At 49.8% G+C, this 23,141-nt stretch overlaps 1 protein-coding gene across 1 annotated transcript in view; it reads right to left on the bottom strand.

Moving 5' to 3' along the window:
- Window positions 1-23,141, bottom strand: part of ASS1 (argininosuccinate synthase 1) — a 77,685-nt gene that overhangs the window by 4,102 nt on the left and 50,442 nt on the right. Inside the window, exons 13-14 of the mRNA XM_026657217.2 lie at window positions 13,208-13,339; window positions 3,384-3,540 (exon numbers count right to left, since the gene is read on the bottom strand). Of these exons, the coding sequence (XP_026513002.1) occupies window positions 3,384-3,540; window positions 13,208-13,339 (289 nt within the window). The remainder of the gene's footprint in view (window positions 1-3,383; window positions 3,541-13,207; window positions 13,340-23,141) is intronic.

Raw genomic sequence — 23,141 nt, 5'->3', positions numbered from 1 at the left:
CTCCCCTCTGCCACCGCCCCGTCTGTCTAGATCTCTCCCGTCTCTCCTCTGCCACCGCCCCGTCTGTCTGTCTCTCCCCCTCAATCTTCTCTCTCTCTCTCTCTCTCTCTCTCACACGCCCCCTCCCACCGTGCACCCGTTTTCCTTTCTAACCCAAGCCAAGCCTGGCAGGTTCCCATCTCCCCATCCAGTCCTCGACATTCCCGTCGCACTGCTACTCAGGAAGGTTTCATGCTGAAGGGACTGGCAGCTTCTGTAGAGTGTCCTCACCTCACCCCCACTGGGCAGCACTAAAAACTAGAGGTCGGACAGCACGACAGCAGAGTTCAAAGACTGAGATTTGGCCAGGCTGGGGTCCCCTGCGCCCCAGGCACACCCCAAGGCCTTGTCTGCAGCAGGGATCCCTGGGAAATCAGCCATGCTTGGACTAGCACTAGTGGAAGCACTTAGTGTAGACCAGGTGGAGGGGGTTTCACCATGCACCCCTAGCCCTGCCTCGAGCAGGGTTCGCTAACAGTGGTAAAGATGCCCGAGCCCCGTATGCACTAGTGCGCTCCCTGGCACAGTGACATCGGTGCTGGCACAACTAGCGCCAACCTAGGGCACGAGGGTCAGGTCCCTGTGCTAACTTGACCATAATGCCTGTTGATTTTAACACAAGTGCTGGCCGAGTTAGGGCTGAAAACCAGGCCCAGGAGACACCCAGCCATACCCTCACCTGGTGCAAAGGGGCGAAGTGCCGAATGAAGGCAATGAAACAAGGCCCACGTAAACCAGCTGGGAATCTGGCCCATTGGCTGCCGCCGACTTATCCCAGCTCGGCATCTGGCCCTTTTTTTTTTTTTTTTTTTTTTTAAATCCTTGCCCTTTAATGCCACAATATTAAATTTAAAAATCCCCCAACCACCTCCAATCACAACAGCCAAGAAAACAAATCCCAACCCAGCTAGCTTCCTGTTTCCTGCCATCCCCCCCAAAACACGGCTCATTTCTCAGAAACTGCAAACCTTAAAAAAAAAAAAAAAAGAGTTTACAATGATTTTACCTCCCCTGACGGGCTACAGAAAAACCTCTGTGCTTTTATTTTTGCTCATTCGAGTGGTTCTGACCTGCTCTATAATTACGTTACTTTCTACCTACTGTGCAGAGGCATTTCCACGCGGTTCTACCTCTCACAGCTTTCTCTCGGGTTCCTGTGACGCCGTCACTCAAAGGCTTTCAAACCAGCGATGTAGAAATCAAAAAGAAAAGGAAAACGCTTGACGACGCAGTGAGAATAAGTGCCCCTGCTTTTCTCTCCCTCTCTCTTTTTCTCAGTCCCACCCCCCTCCATCCGCTATTTTTTTCTTCCCTCTTTTTTTTTTTTTAAATATACTTTATTCATTTAATCTCTACGACTGAGAACGCAAGGCATAATGAAGGGTTGGGATGGATTATTAGGAGCTGTTGATTTCGAGGGGGAGGGAAGGAAAAATGCCAGAGAAGAGAAAGAGAGAAGATAATTTGACATTTACTCCGACTGTTCTAAACTGGTGCGGGTGTATTTATGGCTTATAAAGTGTTTAGAGAGATTGAAAGGAGCTGGGGGGCGGGAGAGGAGGAGGGAGAGAGAGACGACAACATAAAGAAAAGAAAAAGTGTAAAAAAAAAAACATATCGACTTCAAAACAAAACTCGCGCTTTAATTTTATACTCGGCTGGGGAGTTAAAGCCGGGCCTCTCACAGCTGCATGTGTTAGTACCAACTTGGATGGCATCCTAGGGGGCCCCGGGACCCCATATACGCCACCCAAATGCCTTGTTTTAACTCCCCGATCCTGCCCCCCTCCCTCTGCCACGCAGCCTGGATCCCCAGCCATCCTCGAGGCAGCGTCGGTGGCAGGAATTGGGCGAGAGCTTCCCAGCAGAGCTCTCAGGGAGCTGCAGCCCTTGGTGAAGCGCTTCTGTTTGCTCATGGCATGGCCAGCAAGGCCGTACAGTGAGTGTCGTCTTCCCAGGAACAGTGGATGGGGCTGGGGACACAAAGGAAAGGCCCCTCCAGCTTCACTCCTCCATGGGGCTATGCCAGGCTGGCTGACTAAAGGGATTTGTAATGCCGTGGCCTGACCCAGGCAGGTCTGTTACCAAAGCTCAGAGGGGTGAAACTGTCGTCCCCACTACTCCCCATCTGCCACTGGTTTCTAACACACGCACTGCCACAGTATCCAACTGTCAATAATACCCCACCCTAACCCTGTGTGCCCCCTCAGAGCCTGGCATCAATATCGCCCTTGGGGCCCTGTGCCCCCTCAGAGCCTGGCATCAATATCACCCTTGGGGCCCTGTGTCCCCCACAGAGCCTGGCATCAATATCACCCTTGGGGCCCTGTGCCCCCCACAGAGCCTGGCATCAATATCGCCCATGGGGCCCTGTGCCCCCCACAGAGCCTGGCATCAATATCGCTCATGGGGCCCTGTGCCCCCTCAGAGACTGGCATCAATATCACCCAGGCCATGCCATCTGTCTCCTCAGAGCCTGGCATCAATATTGCATGCCCTGCACCCTGCGTCTCCTGACAGCCTGGCATCAATATCATCCCTGCCCCCACCTCCCACCCCCTCAGAGCCTGGCATCAATATTGCCCCTGCTCCACTCTGTGCCCCCTCAGAGATGGGCATTAACATCACCCCCTGCCCACCTGTGACCCATTGAAGCTGAGAGGGTGCATGGTCCATTGGAGAGCTCAGAACTGTGTCTACAGGAACACACTGGCTCAGTCATTAGGGGGAGCAGCCACCCGGGGGGCATGGAGCCAGCCTGCAGATCCAGGCAGCATCCTGGAAAGGGCACCTCGACGGCCGAGACATCAGGAGTTGAACGGCCCTGGGTAACGGAGGGAATTGCCTGTGGCGGTATGAGCCAGCTTTGGGTACCACAGTGCCCTGGGGGCACCAAGACTGCACGGCGAGGCTCCAGGCACAGATTGTCACCCCCACCCATCCAAACAGCAACCCTGGACATCAGCTCGAGCAGGGCATGAAGACAGGAGCCCCGATCACCGACCCTGTGTGGCGGCAGCTACCACTACTGCAGTGGGCATTTTCCCGTCCTCCTTTCCCCTAGCCCGGCACCCACAGCCCCACTGGGCGCGGTTATCTCAGAGACGAGCCCCCTAGGACACCAGGACCCACTATCCCTACACTCTGGGGAGCTCAGAATCTGGGTCTCAGGTCTGCAGCTAGGACCCAGCTCCACCTTAACTAACACCCAGGCCCGCGGAGAGCCAGCAGGACAGGAAAGGACGGAGGAGAGACCCCCACACCTTGGCAGAGCTGCCTCCCCCAGAGCCCCAGCTCCTTCTGATCCATGCACCGAGGGTGAGGCTCCCCAGCTGGCCACTTACCTCACAAGCTCCTGATTGTACAGGGACCGCGGGGACTCTCTGCCCAGGATGTAGACCTGGCCCTTGAAGGCAGACACACGCACCTTCCCTTCCACCATCTCCTGGGATTTGCTGATGCAATGGCGGACGTAGTCGCACTCCGGGCTGTACCAGAAACCTGTGGAAAGAGGGAGAACGGAGAACCGGGCTCAGTCCGTGCCACGGCCAGCACTCACCTTCCTTCCTCGGCGTCTCAGAGGAGAAATGCAGAGAGCTAGTTTGAGTGGCAATGCCGAGACTCTCCGGGCACCAGCCGATAGGGCTCCGACACTGTAAATCCAGGAAGGAGAACTCTATGCTAGTCACTAGTTCATCCTTCTGTGGAGGAAACACAGTCCAGTACCTAGAACAGGGGATTGGGAGCTGGGACTCCTGGGTTCTATTTTAGGGGGTGCCACTGACTCACTGAGTCCATGAGCACGTCGCTTCACCGCTCTGTGCCTCAGTTTCCCCCCTTTCACAACGAGACTAATAAAATCGACACCATAAAGGGGGCTATGAAGATTCCTTATTAAAGCCTCTAAAATGCATCAGGGTCCTTGTCTGGAAGGTGCCTGGCAGGGTAAAGTATTCTTATCAAATGCACCCAAAAAGGAGCAACAGGAGGAGGGTCACCTGGAGACAGACAGACCCTCTTCTTGAAGCAGATGGTAAATGGTTTCCCATGACCAACCGATAGCACCACAGTTCCCTTGCAGCCGGGCGGGATGGGGGCAGCACAGATAGGACAGGCGCAGAGGGCCAGGAAGGGAATCGAAACGGGGCGGCCTTTTGGGAAGGCCAGGTGAGTTCCTTGGAGTGGGGAGAGAAGGGAAGGGTGGGTGATTGTGGGGGGCAGTGGGGAGAGAAGGGAAGGGTGGGTGATTGGGTGCGGGGTGACATGGAGATGGTGGAATTGGGAGCAATGCTTCAAAGGGTTAATCCGAGAAGGGGCAAGATACATCTCTGTGCATAGACAGGAACCCACAGCCGTTTCCAGTGGTAACCCTACCCCCCACCCCACCCCGACACGGATAGCTGATCACCCCCACTTAGAACACCCTTTCTGCTCTGGAACAGATACCCCTCGACAATGAACAGGTGGAGAGGTTACTTCAAAGCCTGCCCCACCAATGGCTGGGCCACTGGAGCCTAGCCAGCGCCCATCCCCTTTATCTCTGAGCCCAGCAGGATCCCGGCAGACAGCTCCAGTAAGAGAACACTGGCAAGGGCCTGACCTCAGGGGCTTTATCAGGCAGGAGGATCAGGGCCCATATGTCCTGTGCCCGCTCTCAGGTAGGCTCAGCTCCCCCGGCCCTTTCTAGAGTAACACTGCTGGCTGTCACTCGCAGGGCGCAGGCATCTCTGCTTTCCTCTGCTGTCCATGGAGCGATGCTACAGGCACGTCTGTCTGAGACTTGATTGTCACAGGCACTCTCGCCCCTCTCCTTGGGGACTCGCATCATTCGCTGCAGTCCCGTGAAAGCGGCCAGGGTAGTTTTATTCTCCCCTCTTAGCAAATTTCACAGGACTGACTGGAAATGGGGTGTTGTGTTCTCTCTCTCCGTGCTGTTCACGCTGCGGGGCGGACCGCTCAGGCGCCCCCCTGTTCTCTGTCTTATCTGCAGTGGCGTGAACTCCCCCGTCCTGTCTGGTCAGCCTCCCTCAATCCTGAGCCACAAGGATGCCTCCAGAACGGAGGAGGAGATTCAGTCTCCGGGGCCGTTCAGTTCTTGGCCTCTCTTGGGGCTGCCCCGTCGGCTTTGGACACGACTCCGCTATAAACTGGGCTCAGACCCACCAAACTCATTTCCCAGGAGCCACCAGCCAGCTGTCAAATGGGAATGCTTTTGGCCGCAACGGACTTGGGCCGGATTTGAACAGGCAACCTGGAGATGAAAGTCTAGGCAGGTCTCTTTACTACCAGTCATGACGGCCACCAGCTCCTAGGGCGGTACCAATCAGTCAGCTCCGTTTTCATGCAGGAGTCCTGGGGTTGATTGCAGGGCCGAGGCTTTTGCTCCCAGGGGCTGGGAGAGGGAAAGAAGTATTCAGGCTCTTGGGGGCAAAGAAGAGGGTGCACAGCACACAGGGCCACGTAGGAGCTCAGAAGGACGTCCCAGCAAAGCCTACTTGACTGGAGGGAAAGTATGTGGGGTGAAGTTTTGGATGAGTTCATCAGTTCTCAGCTTGCTAAAGGAAACGGTTTTCACTCTTAGAGTCTCATCTCCAAGGCTGCAGCTCAGGGCAGCGTCCAGCAAACTGCAGGACTTTAAGCCTCGGTCTGAACCAAGCCTTGGTTTTTGGGTGGCTCGTGATCACAACCTGGCGACCAGTAGAGCGGCCTTTGTGAACGCGTGGCCAGTTCAGGAAGAGGAGACAGCAGCAGGAAGAAACCACCACTAGGAGGCCTCATGCCCTGCGCCACTGCTTGTCGGGGCATTCTGAAGGGCACTGTGCAATAAGTGATCTGGGAATGAGACTCTGTGGCATGCTTTACCGGACATGGCACAGAACGGAAACGCAGAGTAAGGAAGGGTTGTAGACGGCCTGGCTTGGGAGCGGTGAGTGGCACAGTATGATATGGGGAGGGTTAGTGCCATGTAGCTTAGCATGGCATTGTGGGGTTTGGGATGGGGCAGCTTGGCATGGCACAGGGTGACCCAGCAGCATTTGGTGCTGCATGGTTTAGCATGACACTGTGGGGTCTGGATGGAATCCAAATACTGCAGAGAAGAGAGCGCTCCAGTCCGCCTGCTACTCCACGGGCCAACTCTCGCTGGAGAATGAACACGTGCTCCTGCTCTGTCTCCTCTCCCGGGTGCTGGGCTGCCCTGTGGCTGGCTGGCAAGTGGGCACGGGGGCTCCCCAAATGGAGACGGTGTCCACAGCTCAGAGCCTGGCACTTGTGTGCCTCTCTGCACTCCTGCGGATGGGGAGAGCCTCAGGTCCTGCCTGCCTGCCATTCCTGTGCGCTGTCCTGTCACTAAGTGAGCTAATTAGCCCATTAAGCCCCCTGAGACCTAGAATAAAGACAGGGAGATGGGGGGAGAGATAGTGGGAGAAAGAAAGATTCTATTTAAGCATCTTCAGTGATCCAGAAGTTTTATCTCTAATCTTTCTCTGTGCTACCACACAGGTGCCCTCTCAGCTTTCCTTTCCCAGCTGGTCTTTGGGGACTCAGGGTGGAAGCCATTCAGGAAACAAAAAGTACTTTTTCTCCTCCTTCTTGGCCTCAGAATTGGGTTGGATCAATTCAGCCAGAGCAGTGGCCACTCTCTAAACTCCATGAGTCAGGGTACTATCCACCCCACCTGCACCGAGACTCCACGGACACCGCTCAGATGTTTGTCTCCTGGCAGTATTTTGCAGATTTCTACTGAGATATGGATTTAGGGAAGGGCTGGGAGCTAGAGATATTCCTCTTGGTCTGTTATTGGCCAGTCATCACAAAGGTGTAGCGCGTGTCTCCAGGACAGGCTGATGTTAATACATCTCCATTAGTTATCCTGCAGTGGGGACATGCATGCTCTGATATGGCTATTACCCCTTCTCCTGCCTGCTGTCTCACATGCTTAGTCTCAAGGAGCAGGAATCCCAAATTTTGCTGGATTTGCAGCGTTGCTCTGGCCCAGTGATATAGCTTGGTCCCTCGGCTTGCTAACTGAATGACAGCCCGTACTGCACCAGCAGCCCTTGTGGCACCCCAGTGATGAGCAGTCCAGGAACAGCTTTGTTCCACCACCCAGTTTTCTTGGGCAATAGTGTTTTGGTCTGTTTATCCCGCACAAATCACAGACAGACCTGCAGCCACCCCACTGGGGTATGAGTCTGTCAGATCTCACAAGCTAAGCAGGGCTGAGTACTTGGATGAAATGGAGACATCCTGAGTGCTGTAGGAGTTGGTACTGGTAATTTGATAGGTGGCTCTCTTCTCTCTGGGTCAGTCTGGAACCAATACCCAGACTACTGGGCTTCTGAAGATGCCATCTTTGAGTTGAGCTGTGAAAGCAAGGTTCTGACCATGTCTTGCTGGTAATGACGCCATACACCCTTCCTAAGAGAGGGTATAAATCTTGGTGCTTGGGCCAAGTCTTTCCAACTTGGAACATTCTGCCTTCCTAAGGTCCCCTTGCAGTTTCAATGAGGTGCAGGGTTCTTTGTCATTTCGTGTCTTAGATGGTTCAGCAGTGTCGCCGTGAGCCATTAGCCAGATGAAAGGGGCCAGTGCCCGGATACCAAGCAGCACAATAATGTTGGAAGTGTGGCCGCAAGAAAATAAACTTTTTCTTTTGACAAATACAGTTAAAGCTCCTGAAATTTAAGGACAATTTAGGGTGTTTGTTCTTCCCCGGTAATGGAGAAAAACATTAAATCCAAGACACATTAAAATAATAACCAGCTACTTAAATACTGAATCTGACATCTCCAGGTGTGAGGCGCTCCCCCACCTCCCTCCCCCCCACTGCAAACAAATTCCCCAGTGGAAGTGATCCGTCTTAATAGCCTTCTCACTTTGTAACTGCACTCCAGCTCTAATCATTTCAATCTGATGGCGCAAACAAGGTCTGTGGGAGACAATGGCATTTAAACACCTGGCCGTACCTGGCAGGGAGAGGGGAGCTGCAAACTGGAGAAATCTGTTGCAAAGTCACCTTCCCACAATGGAATCAATTGGGGTGGGGGGAGGGATAAACACTAAGTCTCTGAATTTCAGAGCCTAGTTACAATAATTAGGTGTTAAAGAAAGACGGCAGAGCATGAAAGCCAGGCCTCCAGCACCCTCCCTCAGCTGGGGGGTAACCTCATACGTGCAATATGGTAATGCTGCTTTCATGCCCTTTATTCCAGGCTGAATTATTGATCGTGCTCATGCTCTGCTAGTCTAGGCTTAGCCTCCCCGATTCTGACCTGGTTGGTCTGAGTTCACATAGGCCTGATTTAACCCAGCCCAAAAATGGTCTCTAAAGCAGGGGTTCTCAACCGTTTTCTTTCCGAGGCCCCAGCAACAGGTTATAAAAACTCCACGGCCCACCTGTGCCACAATAGCTGGTTTTCTGCATATAAAAGCCAGGGCCGGTGTTAGGGGGAACCAAGCAGGGCTTGCTGCTACCTGGCAGGCTGCCCCAGAACTGCAGGCCGAGGAAGCCTGGAAGCTAGGTGGGCACGCTGGCAGGGAGGCTCCATTGGAACATCATCGAAACGGATCCGTTTTCAAACATTTCAATTCGACCCACTGGCAAATGCCAAAGAAAAAATGTCTTGGGAATTTTTCCAGCCAGCTGTACATTTTACACATGTGCAACCACCATTAAAATGCAACTTGCAAATAACCTTCTCTCTGCCCCTGGAGCGCCACCAACCAAAAATCTTCCCTCATTTGTTCCTTCCATGCTACACGAAGGATTCTCCGTAACTTTATTCACACCATTCAGACTTTCCACAATCATGTCTTCAACTTTGCTGCTCTGGCCCCTTCGCTAGCATAAACCTAAAATACCACCATTGGTTCCTAGCACAATTTAGCTAGCGTGGTTCTCGGAAAAAAGAGTTTGAACAGATCCTCAGCTGGTGTCAAACTGGGGTAGGATCAAAGGAGCCTTACTGATTGACACCAGCGGAGGGTCAGATCCCTTCCCATCTGTGGTAAGGAAAACCATGACTAGACAGAGCCCTGCCTGGTTGATGCTAGCACATATGGAAAGGTAACTAAGAAACCCACCGGCGTTCATGTCGAAATCTCTCCATGCTGAGCAGGCTGCTGCCTCCAGATAAAGCAGCTTGGTGAATATCTCAACCGTTATGGAAAGGTTACTAGCTAAAAAGGTAATTATTAGTTTCAATTTTCTTTTCTAACAGCTGGTTTGGAGAAAGCCTGGCTGTCGGATGCACAGTAAGGAAAGTTCATTTCTGCAGAAAAGCCAACAGGTTCTACACTGACAAGAACCCCAGCATTTTATTTTCTGGCCTGACAGCATTTCAGATGAGCTACACAAAAGCCCCTTCCACTTATGGGGTCGGGGGGAAGAAACCCACCCCAGATTTCTCCAAGCAGCTTTTTAATCCGGTGGCTTCAGAATAATTGGGGTCGTTAGAAATAAACAACTCTCTCACACTTTTCTTTTTTGAAACATAAGGAAGGTGAAATCAAAATAACCAGGGACAGATGCTGCAGCAGAAAGAAAATTAAAAGAATGGAGGTGGGGAAGATTTCAAGAGTTTCTTTCCTTCTGAATGGTACAGGGAGATCCAGTGACGCACTGCACCCTCTCACGCCACCACACAGTAGCTGTTGCTACTCTCTGTCTGCTTAGTCCCCTCCTCCCCAGTTAAAACATCTTCGCTGTGGGTGAAATTCACACCTGCAGAGGGCCAGCAGCATGAGGCCTATGAACCACTAAAGCCTTCAAAATAGGGGTTAAGCAGTGCGTAGGCCTCTGCCCAGGGGTGAATTTCACCCCATGATTGTATGCATTTCTGGAGACGAGGAAACCAGACTGGATATCTCAAGGAAGAGGAGGGAAGAGAGGAAGGGGACAAGAACACAGGAACACAAGGCAGGCTTGGGCATCTCTCTTTGGATAGTGGACAGAGGGAAACCAGCCTTGCCAAATCTTGCTTTCTTAAAGCCCCAGCTCCTGGAGTCATGTTATTTCATGGGAATCTGACGATTGTAAAGAAAAGCTTGGAACGTGACCTAAAGGCTCAGAAACTAGATGACAAATAAAAAGCACCCAATGCTTATTTAAAAAAAAAAAAATCCAATGATTTTTTTGGGGCCTCACTCCTGGTTTGAATGTTGGAGCTGGCCACCTGGGAAAGAGAGAGCTGAAGTCCCCCTCTGAGGATGGGCTTAGAAACGAAAAATGGCTGCTGCAGGGTCTTTCACAGTCCACTAATGCACTGTTCTTGAGCGCTACATAACAAGATGGGTGGAGCTCATTGCTACTGTAAAGTAGTGGTTTGTGCACGGTGTTTTGACTGTGCCCTCTAGTGGTTATGTTAGGTATAGTACTACTTAGTAAAGGAAACTGCCAGTTGGGCTTTGCTACCCAGAATCCTTGCCTGGAGGCTTGCTGTTAATGATCCACTGTGCTTCATTTTGTACTTTCCTGGCACATCCAACCTTCAGCTGTCTTTTTTTTAAAAATTAATGCAATATATCCCATAGGGTGTGCAACATGTAGTCCCCCAGCTGGGGCTTCACAAAAGGGTGCATGTCCCAGCTGCCAGCTCATAGTAGCCACATGTGGATTTTTCAAGCGTGGGAAAAAAACCCAAATGAACATCAGTTTTACAAGATTTAAAAATCAAAACTTGGGCTCCTTAATTTAGTGCTAGCAACTGGCTCTGAGTTTATCCACGGAATAAGTAGCGCGTGAGTGGCAACACCCCCTAGGCCACTCCCGTCTCCTCTAAAGCGACCATCTCCACAGTACAAGAGGCATGCTCCAAGGGTATGGCCCACTCAATCACTGGCCTCGTCAACTCCAGCCCAGGTTGGTAATGACTGAAGCTTGCTACCATCTGATGTCTGCTCCGCTTGGGGCATGCTGCGGTGGTGTTGTGGTGTGTGCAAGTCTGCTAGGAACTGAACTCAGATCCATCAAGCTCATTTCATGTAGGTTGCAGAGCAGACATCACGTGGTATCCAGCTTCGGTCATTTTCAACTTGGGCTGGAGTTGAACCAGTGACATAGAAGTGAGGGGTTTCATGTCCTATTCCCCCCCACTCCTGCTGCCCTTTTCAGTGTTCTGAGCAACAGCACCACAGTCATAACCGCAGTGAACAGCACGACTGGCTGCATGACTGATCGGCTGAGTTATCTCCGATTTTGCAATCCCCCCTCTCCCCAACAAGCAGCCGTTCAGAGCTGCCTTAAAGCCAAAAACTTTGTCTCTCCTGTTTTGTTGTGTTGCTTCTACCAAACCAAATCCTAGATCACATAAAAATGCACAGTGCCCCATTGTGGGCTACACGCTGCATAGCACATTTCTGCAATCAGGAAGAAGCACAAGCAAAATGCTGAAGGGTTGGGAGAAGGTTTTGACATGCACATTTTCCTTCTTCGAATCTGCTCATGCAGAAATGCTGCAAAATTCAGATCTGGAATGCGAACACCCTAGAGTTTGGGGGTTGTTTGGGACTGGAGCTGCTTTCGCACTGGGCCCAATTCCAGCAGACACCCCTCCGAAACATGAAACACAAACGGTGAGAACACCTCCACACAAGCACATCACGCTTAACCACGGAGGGTTTCCCCGGATCAGCTCATTGGTCCCACAAGGCCTGGATCCTGCCTCCAGCAGTGGCCAACACCTGATGCTTTAAAGGAAGGCACAAAACTCCCATAATGCATCCAGTCAATTGCACAGTGATGAACGTGGTGAGGAAGAGGGCAAATGGTGACTCTCTTCATGATCCCTGCAGTGAGATCAGTGTACACCCTGAGGTATGAGACCTGATTCCCCTTGTTATCCTAGCTAGTATGGGGACAAATGGTCATGAAATTAACCAACGCTTTTAAACACTCAGCTACTTGCTGGCCTCCTGCAGCAGTGATAGAGTCATAGAACATCAGGGTTGGAAGGGATCTCAGGAGGTTATCTAGTCCAACCCCCTGCTCAAAGCAGAACCAGTCCCCAGAAAGATTTTTGCCCCAGATCCGTAAATGGCCCCCTCAAGGATTGAACTCACAAGCCTGGGTTTAGTAGGCCAATGCTCAAACCACTAATCTAGAGGATCACCCTTGTGGTCACTGAGAAGCCAAAAGAACTAGAGATGACCTGAGCTGCAAGATTCAGTGCTGGGTTTGAGCTTCCCTAAAATTTGGGGGTGTTCAGAGCTGCAGTTTTCCTCAATATGCATGCATAACCCTAGAGCTCAGTTACCTCCATGCTATCCAGGTGGGTGGCAGATGCTGTGGTCATAAGCCTACAAAACCATTCCCGCCATATCAACCACCCTAGAGTTCAATGGAGTCACTCCAGATTCACACCAGTGGAACTGAGGATTGAGCCTGGTCTCCTGGCCTTATAACAGGCTGGACCAAAAACTCCAAATCTGAAAACTGCCACACAGGCAGAGGCATCAAGCCAAGGCACATCCTCAGCTGACTCTGGGTGCAACTGCAGCTGGAGTAGAACATTCCTCTCTGGGTGCCATGTTACCGCAAGGATATCGGCCAATTGGAGGGAGTTCAGAGAGGAGCAACTGAAGCGATCAAGTGGCTGGAGGGACCAACTTAAGAGGGAATATTACAAGGGCTACTCTGGATAGCTTGGCTGCACAACGACTAAAGAGGCACCTGTGCGGGGCGGGGAGGGAGGAGAGAACAGTCTATAGCTATCTGAAGTGTGTTAGCACCCAGGAGGAATTATTTGGGGTGGGTCAAACAGTGGAACTGGAGCGAGGCTGGAAAACAGTGATGCTTTCCTAATTGTGAGCGCTACTGGAAGCTGGCATAGTCTCCCAAGAGCAGTTGTGGCCACCCCACAGGTTGGCCCCATTCATGTTAAACTGGACAGAATGCTGTGCCCTCGGGACCAATCCTAGGCAGGGAGATGGAGTGGGTGACAGAACAGGTCTTTCCCCCATCTCTACAAGGGGCCTCAAATCCAGACCTAAATTTCCCAGCTTGGGCCCATCTCTGTTAAAGCCAGAGCCATGTAACAAACACGCAGTGCTGGCTGCCTTTAGTAGTAAGGGGGTTTGCACCGTTATAGGGAGGTGTGCAGCGGGGGGGTGGGGGGGAGGAAATCTGGTTTTGTGGGAGGTAGGTCGGGGGGAGGGGGACAGTACATACCATTGTACACCAATTCTGAGAATTTCAAGGCGAGCCCCTGCTTGATTTTCCGCACCTCCCGGTCCATGGTGAAGGCCTCAATATCTAAATGAGCATGGTACAGGATGGTCCCTGCTGGGGTCTCGTAGATACCTAGCCATTTTTCCAGGCAGGGGAAAAAAAAAAAAAAAAAAAAAAAAAAAAAGAGAAAAAAACGAATGAGACCAAAACTGTCAGCAAATGACAAAAAATAATGACTTGGCTGACAGAAGGAGCCGTGCTTGAGCCCATTCAGTCCCAGCTTGCTGTAAAATGCATCTGTCATTATATTCATGCTGGGGCCGAGACAGTCCACTCCGCGCCGTGCGGAGAAAATGTCTAGATTCCCCTCTTTGAAGAGGCACTCTGACGAGGCGAAATGACAGGGTTTAGGAGCCGATCCCCCTGCCGATGCGTGCCCACCGGTCTGCGGCTGAAAACCTGTAATTAAACGAGCGACGCGGGGCACAAGCACGGGGAGACGGGGGCCTGAAATACCCTCCGCTCCCCTCCAGCGGCAAAAAAAAAAAAAAAACACAACGAGAACCACACGTCAGCTGTGAAGAAATGAGGCTACCTGGGGTACTGGAGTGCAACCTCATTTGGGGCTGTCGACCCCCCCGCTCCTCTCCCGCCCCTTCCCCCCCACCCCGTTCTGAATCGCGGCAGAGCTTCGGAAAACAGCCGCCGCAAGAGAAGTTTAATTGTTTTGATGACTGAGTGCTGTGGGGCTGAGCCGGTTGGGCTTCTCTGGAGGCAGAGGCAGAAAAGCCAGCTTCCTTTGTTCCAGCCTCTCTCGGCTTGGTTTACATTGATTTATTTCTGGTTAAATTTGAACCATGCCACTACCCTCATTCACCTCCACATCGCGCATACACGATGCCTGCGGATGAAGCATGTATCCATCGCCATGTGCCGGACACAGCGGGTAGGCACTCAGGCATATTCTGCAGTTACACACGCCTGCATGGTCAAGTGACACACACACGCCTCTTAACGTTTCAAGTGGCTCAAGTGGGATGGGCGATGTGACCTGGAGCATGAGGCCGCAGCGCCACTCAGATTTGGCCCATCTGCCCCTCCATAGACAGAGACAGGGTGTGGGGGGGATGGGCCAAGTCCTCAGTGGTGCTGTGACCCCATGCACCAGGTCACAACACCATTCCGTTTCAGGGCCTGCTCAAACAGTGGACCCAGGTCAAAATGCCCCTTTTGCGGGACAGAGGCTTGGAGCGTCAATGTGGGAGAGTCCCCCAAAACCCAGGACTGTTGGGAAGTAGATGTATGCACACACACACACACACACACACACACACACAATCAGCAGGTCACACGCAGCATGCATGTTCATGAAGTGCACACACACACTACGTGCCCAATAAATATGCAGAATGCACACACAGTAGGCTTAGCTACAAAGCACATACATGCAGTATGCATACCCTCAAACACATATACACACATATGAGTCCATTAATGGCTATTAGCCAGGATGGGTAAGGAATGATGTCCCTACCTCTGTTTGTCAGAGGGTGGAGATGGATGGCAGGAGAGAGATCACTTGATCATTACCTGTTAGATTCACTCCCTCTGGGGCACCTGGCATTGGCCACTGTCGGTAGACAGGACACTGGGCCGGATGGACCTTTGGTCTGACCCAGTATGGCCGTTCTTATGTACACCCATATCCCAGGACTGTACGTACTCACAAAGAATACCACCTGCCGTCTCTCCTCTCCGTCCCCATATTTCCAATATACAAGAGAAAACAGCTGTCTTGCACATACATTGTTGAACATTTTTGGTCCTGGCAAACAGCTAAAATACTGCTGCACAACCAGCAGGAGGAGCTCACATATTGTGTTTTGTTGTATCACACTACAAAAATAGATGCCTTTAAAAAAAAAAAAAAAGCAGCAACAGTGTTAAATTGTTGTGGCTCCAAAATATACTTGAATGTACAATACATCTTGAGGAGTGGCTCTGATTAATGCTGCGAACTAGAGAGGTATTTAAAATCAAGTGGGCATGCTGCAGGCTTTAACAGCTTCACAGGTCAATCCAATACCGCACAGTGGCAAAGTATTCATCTAACTGGAAAATTCAGCACAAACGAATGGGAGAATCTAACCCCCTGCAAAAAGGGCACAGAAACATGAAATGAACCAAAGAAGGAAAATGCCTTTGTCCAGGTTCGGGTACCTGAGAATGTTTGCTGCTCAGTAGATCCACAAGGGCTAAGGGGTCGAGGAACAATTTTAGACACAATGGATTTATCATGCCAGACTGGATCACTGGTCCAGAACATCCCATCAGGGACTGTCTTCTTGTTCTGATTTTTGTACAGTGCCCAGCACAATGGGGCCCTGGTCCAGGAGTGCTCCTAGGTGCTCCAGTAACACATAATTAATAATAATAATATCCTGCTTCCAGCAGCGGATAATACTCAAGGCTTCAGAGTGAAGAGCAACCACCTCCATCACGCGCCTGACTGATGGGAGAGGAGATTCCTTCCTGACCCCCGTGGAGATCACGTACATTCTGCCTACTTGGTGGGGCACTGGTGACTAGGACAACTAGCAATTGATGAGTCTGCTACAGCCTTGGGTAAGAGAGATGGGTCTTTTAGCTCAGGCAGTAGCAGCTCATGCATTAAGAGCTAGAGATCCCAGGTTCAAGCCCCCTGCTGCTAGTCCAGCCAGGCTGTGGGCGTCACAATCAGGTAAGGCCTTGACCCTTGAGCGGGAATTGCCCTTACCCTTGCTCACAGAGCAACCAGGCATTGAATTACCCAGCCCTGCCTATTAAAGGGAAGAAGAGAGGAAGAAACCCCACTGACCACCGAAAAGCCACGGCTAAAACATACATCTGTCAACGGGACCAGACTGGAGCCGAAGTCACGCTCAATTGCAAGAGGCGGGGTCATTCAGTTACACCTGTCTGTGGGTGACCTGACCAGGGGGAATCAATAGCTGCCTTTGGGCAAGTCAAGTGGGCCTCTCACTGACTCAGTTTCTCCACCTGTACGATTCCTCTCCTCCCATGATTTGCCTATTTTGATGATGACAAGACAGTCTCTGAACTGAATTGCTCACTAGACAAGCGTACAGCACCTAGAACAATAAGTACAGAAGAATGGCCATACTGGGTCAGACCAAAGGTCCATCTAGCCCAGTGTCCTGTCTTCCGACAGAGGCCAATGCCAGGTGCCCTGGGGGAAATGAACAGAACAGGTAATCATCAAGTGATTCATCCCCTGTCGCCCATTCCCAGCTTCTGGCAAACAGAGGCTAGGGACACCATCCCTGCCCATCCTGGTTAATAGCCATTGATGGACCTATCCTCCATTAATTTATTTAGTTCTTTTTTGAACCCTTTATTGTCTTGGCCTTCACAACATCCTCTGGCAAGGAGTTAGCGTAATGCACATAATAAAATAATGCCCTGGGGGCACTTACTGGTACATTAGACCCTCTGGAGAGGCGGACGTATTGGGCTTCAGAGAGACTGTGGCAGCAAAGCAACTGCTCCAAACAGAACATTTAAAAGCAACACGTAACACCAATAACACAATTAATATTCCTGCACCTTCCCTTAGAAGGTGTTAAAGTTAATTTGGACTGATCAAAAGCTTGTTTTTTGTGTCTCTTTCCCTCCCCCACCCACATTTCCCCTCCGCTCGCGGCAGGGGACGCAGAGCAGACGAGCGCTGTCTGTCTGTTTCTTTATTATTTTTATTTGATTTGTGACAGAAATCTGATGCTAAAAGACTGCGGTTCCGAGCGCCTTTGACAGTCGGCGTATGAACCACTGCGCAAGGAGGGGAGAGAAGTGACAGCCGAGCTTCCAGCATTGCAATGGAGGAGACAAGAGACACCTTCAAAGTGACACTCACAGCGTCTCCAAGTGTCTATTTTCATCTCCCCGTGTTTACAGGAAAAAGACAGAGGTGTCAGCGATGCAGCCTGGCGGCGCTTCAATCACACCATAATTACTGCTGAGAAAGGGGATGTGGGGGGGAGGGGAAGTGGACGGGAAGAAGGGGAGAGGAACGGAGACAGCTGCTGCTTAAAATTTTCTAATTTGTAACCTCTACTGTCAGTTTACCGTGAACTGAACCGTTTAGCCGTATTGACTGTGATCTGTCAATTTCAACAGGGATCAATATGCTGACATGCCCCGCTGGTTCCTGCCAAAAGGGGTCCAAAAGGGAAAATGAGGGGGACACGAGATCGAAAGTGAGAACGCCCCCGCCCCAGCCTCCTGCGTGATGCACAAGCTCACACAGACAGCAGACCTGAAGGGCCCCGGAGGTTTGACAGTCCGAGCTTTAGGGCAGGGAAGTGTCTGTACAGTGCCCGGCACAGCAGGGTCCGGAGCCGAGCTCAGAGCAAGGAGGATACCACCGCTGGTGGCGGGGGCAACAAGGGAGAGCACTTAACGGCTACACTCGGGGATCCCGCTGGCCAAGCACGTCCCAAGGGGCCGAGTTACTAAGCCCATCCCTGACTGTGCAATCCCCCCCAAAGTTCTTGGGGATTACGATCCGGGGTGGGGGACGGTCCCCGCCGAGCTCTATTCCCAAAGTGCCATCAGCTCCCTGGGGCAAAGGACCCCGTTGTGCTGCTACGCAAGCTAGCCTCCCTGCCTCCACACCGAGGGGCTTGGGCAGGCCTGCAGTCAGGTAAGGAGGAAATGAAACACCCAGCTCTTTTGGCAGAGGCAGAAGCCCGACTGTCCCCTCCCTTCCCGCTTCCTTCCCACCGATTTCATTTACTTCCCTAATTAGCCCCCCTTCAGAGTTAAAACGATAATTTGATAATGAGGCCATGAAAAGCCGCACGAGGCAGGAAAACGACTCCCATTTGCAGCCTGCCCGCTCGAGCTGCGGCGGCGCTTAGCTGGTTCGGCCCCATTGTTGCCGGCAGGCGGGAGCTGTGCTGCCAAGCGTGGGTGCCCAGAGCACTATGAATTAGCCACCGGCCTCCCACTAAAACATAGACAACCAAACCTGGAAAATAGGGCTTACCAGGCTGGTGCCAAGCTTCCCCGCTCGCCCTCCTCCCGGGAGTCCGTAACGAATTTCAGTGAGAGGCTTTGTAAAAATCAATACAACTGAATTTTTCCCTTCCCAGCTCCCCCCCTTTGCTCGTTGGGGTGGACATTAGAATTCCCATGGCAATGTCCTCCCATTCCATCTCCCCTTAATGTAAGCGGTGACTATGCGATGGGTGATGGGGAAGGTGGTGATCCCCAGTCCCCGCAGCAAGGCCCTGGATCTCACAAGGAAACCATGTGCCCATGGGGAGCCCCAATGAAGTTAAGGGGCTTTGCCCAGGCATAGGAGTCCAGCCATGTCCCTCTTTGCTGAATCAAGGTGTAAACCAGCAGCAATCTAACCCTGCTTCACTTGGATCAGGAAGGAGAAATGACTATTGGGACTTGTCTCTCCCATGGCCCAGTTGCCTCTATATATTAAAAGAGGAGGGCAGCCGCTTTCTGCAGAAAGCAAGGGGCAGCCCTGAGGTGGAAGCCTAGCCCCACTGAAACCAATGAGAGTTTTGCCATGGGCTCCAGTGGAGTCAGGATTTCACCCCTGGGGCGGGTAGGAAGCTGCCAGCATGTCTCTCGCTTGGGCACAAGTTGGGTGCCCCCGTCTATGATTAAAATACTTCTTCAGAGTGGCTCAAATGCCTGTTCCCTTCTCTCTGGTTCCTTCCCCCACTATTATCAATCACCAAGACACTGAAAGAGAGCTTCTCTTTAGACTCCAATCACCCACAGCCTCCTGTCCCCCGGGCCCTCGTTCATGGTACAGATCTAGGGGTCCTGGTATCACAATCTGGCACTCTTGGAGGGTCTGTGTCATAAAGCCTGGACCACGACTTCTCTGCACAGAAGCCCAGAAAAGTTTAATCAAGGAGCTGGTGAAGAACCAGCTTGGGAAAGCCTGTTCTGCATTCTCCTGATCATACCAGAGATCTGCATGGCTTGAGGGGCCCTGAGCTTAGCTATGGAATAGCCACCATTCTGGCCTAGGTTCACAGGTTCCTGGCGCCTACTTTCTCCAAAACTCGTCCCACTTCTTCTGCGCTGACTTGTATAAAACGAATCCCGTTTGTTGTCCCTTCCCTACCCCCTGTGTCGGTCTGTCCCTAGGCCAGGAGCGCTTTGGAACAGGGACCATTCCTTCTGGAAAGCACCTATCCCGCCACAAGTGCTACAATAACCAACCAACAACTAACTGTTTTCTAATGAGCAATAATAGCAGCATGGAAAAGAACAGGGGGAAAATGGTAATTCAGTTTTTCCCCCCCATCAAAACTTGAAATTGGCATTTCAAAATTCCCAACCAGCTCTTGAGAGTTGGTCACATGAATGGGAGAGGGGGAATTCATCAAACACTTTCCCTGTTTTTTTCCCTTTCAAAATTTCAACCAGTTTCACAAATTCTCTCCCTGCCATTGTCCTAGAGGAGTATTCCTGTGATGAGGCCCAGAGGCTGCATCCCATGATCTCTGATGCCTGGTCTACACACCATTTTTGTAGTCATTAGACGGTTTCAGTTAGGGGTGTGATTTTCTACTAAAAAAGAGTTACATGGTACAATCCATAGTGTGGCTTAATTCTATCAGTATAAAGGAGTCTTTTACTGGTAATGCTTATTCCCCAGCCCTTCTGGAAATAGCTATACCTACATAACTGCATCCACAAGGGGTGCGTCGTAGCAGGAGCTGAAGGAATATTTGGAGAAAAAAAAAATCAAAATGTTTCATTTAGGGCTGTCAATTAATCGCAGTTAACTCACATGATTAACTAAAAAAAAAAATTAACTGCGATTAAAAAAAAATCAATCATGTTTAATCGCACTGTTAAACAATAGAATACCAATTGAAATTTATTAAATCTTTTGAATGTTTTTCTACATTTTCAAATATGCTGATTTCTATTACAACACAGAATACAAAGTGTACACTGCTCACTTAATATTTTTTATTACAAATATTTGCACTGTAAAAATAAGCAGAAGATAGTATTTTTTCATATAAGTACTGAAGTGCAATCTCTTTATCGTGAAAGTGTAACTTACAAATGTAGATTTTTTGATTACATAACTGCACTCAAAAACAAAACAATGTAAAACTTTAGAGCCTACAAGTCCACTCAGTCCTACTTCTTGTTCAGCCAATCGCTCAGACAAACAAGTTTGCTTTCATTTACGGGAGATAATGCTGTTTGCTTCTTATTTGCAATGTCACCTGAAAGTGAGAAAAGGCATTCACATGGCACTTTTGTAGCCGGCATTGCAAGGTATTTACGTGCCAGATATGCTAAACATTCATATGCCCCTTCATGCTTCGGCCACCATTCCAGAGGACATGCTTCCATGCTGATGATGCTCATTAAAAATAATAATGCGTTAATTAAATTTGTGACTGACCTCCTTGGAGGAGAATTGTATGTCTCCTGTTCTGTTTTACCCACATTCTGCCATATATTTCATGTTATAGCCGTCTCAGATGATGACCCAGCACATGTTTGTTTTAAGAACACTTTCACTGCAGATTTGACAAAACAGAAATCTCACATTGGTACCTTTTTTGTAAGGATAGATACAGCACTCGACCCAAAGTTTAAGAATCTGAAATGCCTTCCAAAAATCTGAGAAGGACGAGGTGTGGAGAATGCTTTGAGATGTCTTAAAAGAGCAACACACTGATGCGGAAACTACAGAACCCAAACCACCAAAAAAAGAAAATCAACCTTCTGCTGGGGGCATTTGACTCAGGTGATGAAAATGAACATGCATCAGTCTACACTACTTTGGATCGTTATTGAGCAGAAGCGGTCATCAGCATGGACACGTCTTCTGGAATGGTGGTTGAAGCATGAAGGGACATACGAATCTTTAGTGCATCTGGCACGTAAATTATCTTGCGATGCCGGCTACGACAGTGCTAATCGAAAGCCTGATTGTAAAAAAGGCGCGGGCAGCACTATCTCCTGCAAATTATAACCAAACTTGTTAGTCTGAGCGATTGGCTAAAGTAGGACTGAGCGGACTTGTAGGCTCTAAAGTTTTACATTGTTTTATTTTTAATGCAGTTATTTTTTGTACCTAATTCTACATTTGTAAGTTCAACTTTCATTATAAAGAGATTGCACTACAGTACTTGTATTAGGTTGTAATAAAAAATAAATATAAAATGAGCACTGTATACTTTGTATTCTGTGTTGTAATTGAAATCAATATATTTGAAAAAGTAGAAAACACCCAAAAAATATTTAAGTAAATGATATACTATTGTTTAATCGCACAATTAATCACGATTAATTTTATTAATCTTTTGACAGCCCTAGTTTCATTCAAACCAAAACAAAACAACTTTCCCCCCTATTTACCCTTAAAAACAAAACAAAAACATAAAAAAACCTTGTTAAATTTCTAAACTTAAAAAAATATATTTTGTTTCGGCCAAAACCATTTGCCAAATTCAGCCCAAGTTTATGAATCATTTAGGCTGACCCGAAAATGCATTTTCCAGCAAATAAATTATTCATCCAATTTTTTTTGCCTTGCTTTAGTTGTACTATTTTCTCTACACAGGTATAGTTAAAACAGTACAATTTATGCATGTAGACCAACCCCAAGAGAACTCCACTGCGATAGCTGTTATACAGTCTGAAGTTTAACAAATGTAAACATATTATTTATGTAAGACCTTTCACACCGTTGCTGATACCAAGAGATGAGCACATGGTCTAGGTTTATGTGGTCCTGCCTCAGCTCAAGGGGCTGGACTTGATGACCTCGACGTCCCTTCCAGCCCTACATTTCTATGTACAATCAGTCCCTCACCTTCCCAACCAGCAATTTCCTCTCATAGAGTCATAGACTTTAAGGTCAGAAGGGACCATTATGATCGTCTAGTCTGACCTCCTGCACAATGCAGGCCATAGAATCTCACCCTCCCACTCCTGTAATAAACCCCTAACCTATGTCTGAGCTACTGAAGTCCTCAAATCATGGTTTAAAGACTTCAAGGTGCAGAGAATCCTCTATCAAGTGACCCGTGCCCCACGCTGCAGAGGAAGGTGAAAAAAACCCAGCATCTTTGCCAATCTGCCCTGGAGGAAAATTCCTTCCTGACCCCAAACATGGCGATCAGCTAAACCCTGAGCATGTGGGCAAGACTCACCAGCCAGACACCCAGGAAAGAATTCTCTGTAGTAACTCAGATTCCAACCCATCTAACATCCCATCACAGGCCATTGGGCATATTTACTGCCAATAGTCAAAGATCAATTAAGTGCCAAAATTAAGCTATCCCATCATACCATCTCCTCCATAAACTTATCAAGCTTAGTCTTGAAGCCAGATATGTCTTTTGCCACCACTGCTCCCCTTGGAAGACTGTTCCAGAACTTCACTCCTCTGATGGTTAGAAACCTTCGTCTAATTTCAAGTCTAAACTGCCTGATGACCAGTTTATATCCATTTGTTCTTGTGTCCACATTGGTACTGAGCTTAAATAATTCCTCTCCCTCCCTGGTATTTATCCCTCTGATATATTTAGAGAGAGCAATCATCTCTCTCATATATATATATATATATGTATCCCGGCCCTAAAACATGGTCTATTCACAAATGTTGTACGGCTTTACTTATACTGATGTAGTTAAAGCAGTACAAACCTCCTAGTGGGGATGCAGTTATACCAGTAAAAAGGCACCTAGGCTAGGTCTACACTACCGGGGGGGGGGGGGTTGTCGACCTAAGATACGCAACTTCAGCTACGTGAATAGCGTAGCTGAAGTTGCGTATTTTAGGTCGACTTACCTGGCTGTGAGGACGGTGGCGAGTCGACCGCTGCCGCGCCGCCGTCGACTCCGCTTCCGCCTCTTGCCGCGGTGG

This window comes from Terrapene carolina, unplaced genomic scaffold, assembly GCF_002925995.2.
Source record: "Terrapene carolina triunguis isolate 2854851 unplaced genomic scaffold, T_m_triunguis-2.0 Scaffold238, whole genome shotgun sequence".
NCBI classification, from domain to species: Eukaryota; Metazoa; Chordata; order Testudines; family Emydidae; genus Terrapene; species Terrapene triunguis.
This window is presented reverse-complemented; position numbering and strand designations above follow the sequence as displayed.